The 8528-nt window shown below is 46.0% G+C and overlaps 1 protein-coding gene across 2 annotated transcripts; it reads left to right on the forward strand.

The window, feature by feature from the left end:
- Positions 1-2674: 2674 nt before the first annotated feature.
- Positions 2675-7549, forward strand: LOC119300672 (diacylglycerol kinase 2-like). 2 transcript variants are annotated; one of them, XM_037577577.1, is made up of 8 exons: positions 2675-2862; positions 3398-4530; positions 4645-5020; positions 5125-5201; positions 5434-5553; positions 5634-5798; positions 5950-6087; positions 6230-6726. In XM_037577577.1, the coding sequence occupies exons 2-8, from the start codon at positions 3436-3438 to the stop codon at positions 6287-6289; spliced, it is 2031 nt and encodes a 676-aa protein (XP_037433474.1). In that variant the 5' UTR covers positions 2675-2862; positions 3398-3435; the 3' UTR covers positions 6290-6726. The 2 variants fall into 2 exon arrangements, with proteins under 2 accessions (XP_037433474.1, XP_037433473.1); XM_037577576.1 differs by lacking the exon at positions 6230-6726 and adding an exon at positions 6992-7549 and having other exon boundaries at positions 2677-2862.
- The last annotated feature ends 979 nt before the right edge of the window (positions 7550-8528 follow it).

Raw genomic sequence — 8528 nt, forward strand, 5'->3', positions numbered from 1 at the left:
TTCCAACGCTGCCCCTTATCCTCCATGCGATCCTCTTGCACACGCTGCACCATTAAGGACGGATATGATTCAGCCGCTTCAAAACTAGCAGTCACCACCTTCTCAGCATCTTCAAATTTTTCACTAGAAGTGTTAGAAACTGCCTCTTCATCACTCGCGCATGCATAGCCATCTTTTGTGAGCAATACTCTCTTCTCATTAGGACATTCACGCTTCATATGTCCCCTTCCTCCACACTTGAAACACTCTATGTCACTGGAACGATTGGTCGACTGTGCACTAGAATCAACTCTCAATGGTCCTGATTTTGAAGCATTCTTTTGCACGGAACCATGAGGGCGATTTGATGTTGCCGTCCTGGAGCTAGGACCGATATCCTCGCTCTGATGCTGCGAGCGTCATCATGTGTTCAAAGTGGTACTGGGAACTGTGTTGACTTGGCGTCGCTTAATCTGTTGTTCCGCACGCATGGCTTGGTGCACAAGATCTTGTATGTTGTAGTAGACCACCATCTCAACACGATCATGCACCTCGATATTTAGCCCGTTAAAGAAACGTGCCATGGTCGCCTCTGGATCCTCCGTTGTCCCTGTACGTATCATGAGCAATTCCATCTCCTTGTAATATTCATCAACCCTCATATTACCTTGAGAGAGCCGCTGCAAGTTGTTGTACATATCTCTTTTATAGTGCTCAGGAACAAAATGTCACCTCATGAATTCTTTCATCCCTTGCCAAGGCGTCGGGCGATGTCTTGAACGACAAATTTGATTCCACCAAATTAGCGCGTAACCGGTGAACTCAATTCCAGCAAGTTGAACTTTCTTCTCTTCGCTATAATGATGAGCATCAAAAATTTGATCAACGCGCATCTCCCACTCCAAATAAATTTCTGGTTCGCACTTGCCGGAGAATGAAGGAATAGAAATTTTTATGCACCCAACTCCATCATCCAAAGGCACACGCACAGCTTGATCAACTCGGTCATGCACTCCACCATGAACAGAAGTTTCAGGACGAGGCTCATAGTGTCGTGGCCGTGGAGCGTACCCCAAATGATGATCATGCACGCCAGCATGTCCGTCGCAAGCCGGTGGTGCATAACGCAGTGGAGCAGCCGGAGCAGTCTGTGGTGGTGCAGAATTCGTTGTCGGTATATTGATGATGTCTGCCAAACCATCGAACCAAGTGATCAGGACATCTATCCTTTTGCCGAGTGCATCATGACATTGCTTGATGTAGTTGCATGTGTGGTCAAATCATCCCGAATATTTTGCGGAATATTATCCGCATACACTGGACGTATTATTTCCTCAGAATCAGCAGCAACCTCATCACACTTGTTGACCGAGGTTGACATCTCAATCAACACAGTACCGTGAACAACCTTAGCTCTGATACCACTTGATAGGCCCCGACTAGATGCGAGTCGTTCGTCGGCCCGATCTTTCACGATACTGGCAGCAGCACAAGAAATTCCGATCGAGCAAAGATGCAAGACCGTAAGATCAAAAACTAGCGTCGACTAGATTAGTTCGACTCCATGCACAACAGCAACAAAATCCCCACGGATTAGCAACGAAGATATTTGGTGTCCCCCGACATGAGACGTTTTCTATAGCTTTATTCAACTCACGACTAAAAACAAAATCTGCCCTATTACACGGCCATAGCCTTTATTTATATGGTGCACGCAGGCACCGGTTCTCAACCGACTCAATCCCAGCAAAAATCTGAAACGGACTCTCCTATCCAAACTAAACAAGCAACTACCTAATTAATCACGCGGCCATGTTGATCATCTACCAATTAACTTGGACTCAGAAAGGACTATGTAACTACTAGGAACCAGACCAAAAGACTTGGACGTGCTTTTGCATGCTACAGACCCAGATCAAATTGACAAGTACCGTTCCTACCATAATCGTGTAGCACAAGGAATTCTGAAGATGGGCTTGACTTCGTCCGGTGCAACAAGTTAAACAGGAAATTTTCCAAAATAAATAATTTGCTCATTGTTGACCGCTTTAAATGTGTTCATCATTCTCCCATGGTGACTACTGTCACTGATAGCCACATCACCTTGCGGTCGTGGTGGCGAAGAGGTCGCGATGATCACCTCAACGCAATAGGGGTGGTTGTCAGCCGGCTACTGGCTGCTCTGGAGCTCTCGTCGGAAGCTGCCGAGACCGCCGTGGTACGTCACCGGCGGTCGTGTCCCCTCTGCCACCGGCAAAGACGACAACGACCAAACCTTCTTCGATCGACGACCAAAACTACGGCGAAAGCGAGGGCGTGGTGGCGGTCATGTCGAGACGTGGTTTGGTAGGGACGGCCGGGGGCTGCGCGGTGAGGAGGCGGCCGAAGAATAGCGGCGGCGCCGACGGCGGGGCGGGGCGGGAGAGAGAGTGGAAGCGTTGGGAACGGAGGGACTGCTAGTATCCCCGACAGACAGGCCACGGGAGGACAAGGGCGTGCGTCGAGACCGTCCGGGCGCATCCTTTCACCCAAAACCAAGCGCAAATTTAGACCGGGAATGGATTTAAAACGGACGAAATTTAGACATTTATCTGTTTGAGGTCGCGGGTTGGGACGTGTTATTCGTCCGTTTTAACTCAAACGGAGGCGCACGAACTAAGGTCGCGCCGTGGAGTTAGGCCTTAAACGAGCCGGCACGCCACCGCGACCACGCCGAGTCGTCCTCGTCTCTCGACTCTCGTACCCCCTCCCGCTGCCCCTCCCCCTCGGCCAGCCAGCACACGACGACGAGACGAGACGAGACCTAGGGGAGCCGCGAGCCAGGTGGTCCGAAGCGAGCGAGCTAGGGTTTGCTCGATCCAATCTCCACCCACCCACCACCAGGTGCGTGCTCCTGCTGGTGCCCCGTGATCCTACCGAGTTCTTCCCAGGGCCGCGTTACTGTTGTGCTGTAGTGCACGATTCGCCGGGTTTGGAGTTCCGGGACGCCGAATGCGGGATCTGGCGGCTCCGATCCACTTTGTGCTGTGCTCCGGTTTCCTTGTCTCGTTTGACCCGGTTACGTTCTGGCCCCGATTTGGTTCCTTGCCGTCCGCCCAACACGTTGGGAAATTAATGGTGAATCCAAGGTGATCAATTAGCGAGCGCGCCAGAGAGGAGACCACAATTCGAACGAGAATTTTCCTATATGCTGTGATTTTTCTCCCCTTATATATTACTTTTACGGAGGGACTAGTATAAAACAGGAGCGAAAAAACCCCATCAGAATCATATACTGATATCCGAAAATTATTGTGTAAGATACAGTAGCGCCACATTTCAAATTTTCAACCTTAAGATGGTTATCTTTTTGTGTATTCCAGCAAGATTCTTGCATTAGGAGCAGATTTTGTTGGTGATTCGCTTCTTTCTGCTGCAGGTTCTGCCTTTTGAGGCCATCAAACCTGGCCAACTGTCATGGACCTGGTGGGATCACTGCTGATAAACATGACCCGCTGGGTTGACCCTTCTGGGGTTGAATTCTTCGGGTGGCTCATCACTGCCGGTTCCTTTGGCCTGGCGGCGCTCATCTACGGTCTCCTCAGGCTGCAGAGGGAGGCGTCGCTCTACTGGCTCAAGGCGGCCGCCAGGGAGAAGAAGGCAGCGTCGAAGGTGCTACGGTGCCCCTGCTCAAGCCATACCTGGACCGAGGACTGCTTCCGTGGTGGCCAACCTTCGACGTGCTGTGTGTGCCTGTCGTCGCTGGCCTTGCCTCAGGGTGTAGGCTTGAGGGCCCTTGACGCTGATGTTGTTTACCGGTGCTCTGTGTGCGGAGTGGCGGCTCATTGGTACTGCTCGCAGGGCGCTGACAAGGACTGCAAGTGTGTCACGCAGGCTGGTGCTTCCACTTTGCTGCATCACTGGTCGGAGAGGTGGGTGGAGATGGACGATAACCCGGCGATAACAACCTTCTGTTATTACTGCGATGAGCCCTGTGGTGTGCCATTCCTTGGCGTCTCTCCTATATGGCGCTGTCTGTGGTGCCAGAGGCAGATCCATGTTGATTGTCATGCAAAGCTGTTGAAGGAGACGGGGAACACTTGTGATCTTGGCCTGCTCAGTAGACTTATTGTTCCACCTCTATCGGTGAAACAAGTTGGCCAAGGTCCGGCAACCAGTGGAGCGTTCAACTCAATCAAAGAAGGGTTTGTCACTTCTTCAGTTAGGGGTCGGATTAGAAGGCCACGCAGCAAGAAACGCATGAACAATCAGTCTGGCATTAAGACAACTGCGATTTCCACAGACAGTTCAATTCTCGACTCCGTTCTTGAAGGATTTGCTAGACTGCAGAACCTGAATGGAAAGTATACTCTGGCAAACCCCAAGTTCTCTGGAAACACTCTCAAGCAAACATGTGGATCTGACATTACTAATGGAGAGGAAAAGAAGTATGAGCTTGTAGATTTGCCACAAGATTCGAGGCCGCTGCTTGTTTTCATCAACGGCAAGAGTGGTGGCCGTAACGGGTCTTCTCTTAGAAGAAGAATGAACATGCTGCTGAATCCCATACAGGTAATGTGACCTTGTTCTTTCAGTCCCAAATGGACTACACCTTATATTTTGCAATGGAGGGAGTAACAGATTTGATGCTCTAACCTTGATCTGACAGTTGAATTCTTATTTCAGATATTTGAGCTTAGCGCTTCTCAGGGTCCTGAAGTTGGATTGCAACTATTCCAGAACGTAAAACACTTCAGAATTCTTGTTTGTGGTGGGGATGGAACTGTGGCATGGGTTCTTGATGCCATAGAGAAACAGAACTATGAATCCCCTCCCCCGGTTGCCATTCTTCCACTAGGAACAGGAAATGACCTATCGCGTGTTACCCGCTGGGGTGGAGGTTTGTCTTCTGTTGAAGGACAAGGGGGAATATGTGCACTTTTAAATGACGTTGATCACGCAGCAGTTATGGTTCTTGATCGCTGGAATGTAACCATCAAAGAGAAGAATGGGCCACAAGGTCAATGCATCAAGCAAGTGAAATTTATGACTAATTATCTAGGTAGACTATCCTTCAACTTCCACCATCTTAGTCAACATTTGATGCATTGCATATCTCACTCATCTAGATGTTGCTGAATTGATTTAGTTTCTATTGACTTGTAGGTATTGGATGTGATGCCAAGGTTGCATATGATTTCCACACAACTAGGGAGGAAAGGCCAGATAAATTTAGCAGTCAGGTAGGGATATTCCTTTTTTTTTCCTCCTTTCGCAGCTTAAATCTATCTTACTGCAGAATTTATCCCCCCATTTGGGACACATGAATTTATCATATTCCCACACAAGAACAGTTTCTTGTGAAATTCCTGAATAATTTCTCCATTTCAGACAATGCTAAACATTTGATATGCTATGTGTTCTAGTATTCTTTATGTCAGAAAAAGTGTTAATGGAACTATTTCCATGGTGCAGTTTGTGAACAAGCTGATATATGCTAGAGAAGGCGCTAAGGATATGATGGATAGGTCATGTTCTGATTTACCATTTCATGTTAGCCTTGAAGTTGATGGAAAGAACATTGAAATTCCAGAGGTAACCTTCTCTATATCTTTCATGTATCTTCACTTTCTGATTTATCTTTGGTGGATCTTCTTATCTGCTATGCTTATCAGGATGCAGAAGGTGTGATCATTCTGAATATCGCTAGCTACATGGGTGGTGTTGATCTTTGGCAAAACGACAATGATTATGATGATGATTTCAGTTCACAATCAATGCATGACAAAATGCTGGAGGTGGTCTGTATATCTGGGACATGGCATCTAGGCAAACTGCAGGTAAACATACTCTGTATATTGAACATGTTAACTTATTCTCTATTTCCATTTTCCAGAACATCTCTTGTTATCGCTTCTATATAATGCTATCAGCCTTTCAACAATAATGTTAGCGTTAACTCATATATAATTGTTTTCTTGTGGTTGATAGGTAGGACTATCGAGAGCACACCGACTAGCCCAAGGAAGAGTCATAAGATTTCACCTGCACAGTTCATTCCCTGTTCAGGTTGATGGTGAACCATGGATTCAGCCACCTGGGTGCCTTGAGATATCTCACCGTGGACAGGTACTTTACTTCGTCATGTGCATTAGATATGTATGATAGAATTCACACACACACACACATACGTATGCTTTGAGATATACTTTTTTCCACATGAAGGGCCTGTTCTGATCTCCTCCCAACTCTCCAAACTCCCCGAATTCAGCTTCTCAGGGCAGGTTCGAACTCCATGCAGGGAAGGGATTCCGTTCTCCAGCTTCGCTAGCTTCGAATTAATAAAGATGGCTGCATGCATCGATTAATGCAGAGGCCAGGGGTTTAACCTCCTTTTCAAAAAAAAAAGCCTCGGTGGCTTGTCTTAGCACCATAATGGGCCAGCTGGAACCAGCTCGTGGAAACAGGGAGCGAATCGCTATGTTTGGTGGTCGGGAACGAGCGAATCGTTATGTTTGGTGGTCATGAACGAAACGTTATACTTGGCGGTGGCACTGCAGGTGTAATTTGAGCGAACTCCAGATTTTGGTTTTGGTGGAGCTGGGCCGACCGAGCTTCAGTTTGTTGCACTACGCTCTGGCTCAGCTCCGAGAAGTCAGCTTCTCGGAGCCCAACCGTTCGGGGCATTTTGTACTGCAGATTTGGTGGAGTTAGAAGCTAGATGAGATCAGAACAGGCCAGAAGTTTAATCTAACTGTAGTTTGTGAAGTAATGTGAGCTTTCCCTACAGACTTGTAGAAATTGTGAGTTGTGAATTAAATTAGTGTGTTTCTGAACTAAAATTGTGTGGTGGAATCTTAAATTAAGTCATCTTATGTTCATCAGTCAAATAATAAAACACAGTCCACACAGCTGACTGACAAACTTAATAACTATTTCAATACACTCATCTGGCATTCAGATAGAAGTTTATTATATAACAAGTGCAAGTACATAGTGAAATCGTTTCTGACGCTGCCTTGCTGCTGCACAGATGTTCATGTTGAGGAGGCCATCTGAAGAGCTCACTGGGCATGCTGCGGCAGTCATGAGTGACGTCCTCGTGAACGCTGAGTGCAATGGTGTTATTGACGCTGCTCAGAAGAGATTGCTCCTCCACGAGATAGCACTCCGTTTATCCTCCTGACAGTCCATACTACCCTCTCCACTCAGAAACCTAACACTGTTGATACCAAACCCTTTTGTGTTGAGAAGTCCCTTTTGCACAGTTGAAAAGGCATGTGGTAGATGTTGATGTATACAACGAGGGAATGGAAGGTTTCCCACGCTTATGGTTGGCTGTACCTTTTCCGGATTTAGATAGGTTGGTTGCTTCTTTGCTGGCTGGGGTGCCAGTTGAAGTGGCTATCAAGGTGAGAAAGATCCCAAGAGAATTTTGTAGAGACCTTAGAGCACCCTAATTGCATGTAGGGCTTTTGTAACTGGAGTGTGTGTTACAGTAGGCATAGCTTTGGGGCCAGTGTCTAAAACTTTGTGTTGTTCTGTTGAAGAAACTCATGGTGATAATCCTGCTGATTCTGTTCTTGATGTATGTCTGCAATCCGTATCCGTGCTGAAATTTGTGTGCCTTTTTACTAAAAACTACTGATGGATGCCCGTGGTGAATATTGGAAAATTGTGTGCCACGAAATGAAAATAAAACAAGATGATCAAAAAAATGTTCTAATTAAGAATTATGTGTCGAACATTATGGCATTGTGTCTTCATTCATATAGCCACAAACTGATTCTCATGCAATCGTTGTTTCTCCTTAAACGCCATCACCTAATTTTCATTCTTGACACCCTCTTGGTAAAATGATTCTTTTGATCTCCTTTATTGATGATCGGTCGGTTGAAAGGAAATTTAAGCTAAGTGCCTCTCAAAACTAAGTAAACATGAACTATGGCGAAACAGAAGAATAAAATTATATTTTTTCTGAGAAATAACCCTCTCAACCTTCATACACTGGTCCCGAAGCCAAAGGAAAAAAATATTCTACTGAAGACAAATATTTATAGCAAAATATTTAAACTTCAGGCTGCGTCTCGTGAAAGCTACAAATACAAACGCAAAATCTAGTCTAATAATAAGTTTACACTCTTACAACCCAAAGCATGTGATTTGATCACCTCTAAGTTTCAACTTTATCTTTAGCCTAAGACATGCTTTCTGATATTGTGTAGCTGCAGACCAAAGCTCCAAGCACGAATGAAAATCGAGAGCAATGTGATGAATTATAAATTAACTAGGACAACCAACACATCTCGTTGACACACTACCGTCATGCAAGATATATATTAAAGTTCTAGTTGTGTGTGCGCGTGCCGTGTGTTTGTTTTCAGGATCTCAATATCTAATATTCAAATAAACATAAAAAATGTGAATAGCTTTTCTAGCAAATATGAGTAGACAAAAGTCAATTGTACATCCTTCCACGCGATAGTAGTGTAACCAATAGAGCATGCGAAGGAAATGAAGCTACCTGTCTTGCTCACCCTTCTCACCCCTCGTGTCACAAAAAAAATGAA

This window comes from Triticum dicoccoides, chromosome 5A (assembly GCF_002162155.2).
Source record: "Triticum dicoccoides isolate Atlit2015 ecotype Zavitan chromosome 5A, WEW_v2.0, whole genome shotgun sequence".
NCBI classification, from domain to species: domain Eukaryota; kingdom Viridiplantae; phylum Streptophyta; class Magnoliopsida; order Poales; family Poaceae; genus Triticum; species Triticum dicoccoides.

Excerpts from the sequence above, each read along its gene's own strand:
- LOC119300672 (XM_037577576.1), top strand. The coding sequence starts at position 3,436 with ATGGACCTGGTGGGATCACTGCTGATAAACATGACCCGCTGGGTTGAC. Across the intron at positions 4,531-4,644 it reads TGCTGCTGAATCCCATACAG|ATATTTGAGCTTAGCGCTTC; the intron begins GTAATGTGACCT and ends TTCTTATTTCAG. Across the intron at positions 5,021-5,124 it reads ATTTATGACTAATTATCTAG|GTATTGGATGTGATGCCAAG; the intron begins GTAGACTATCCT and ends ATTGACTTGTAG.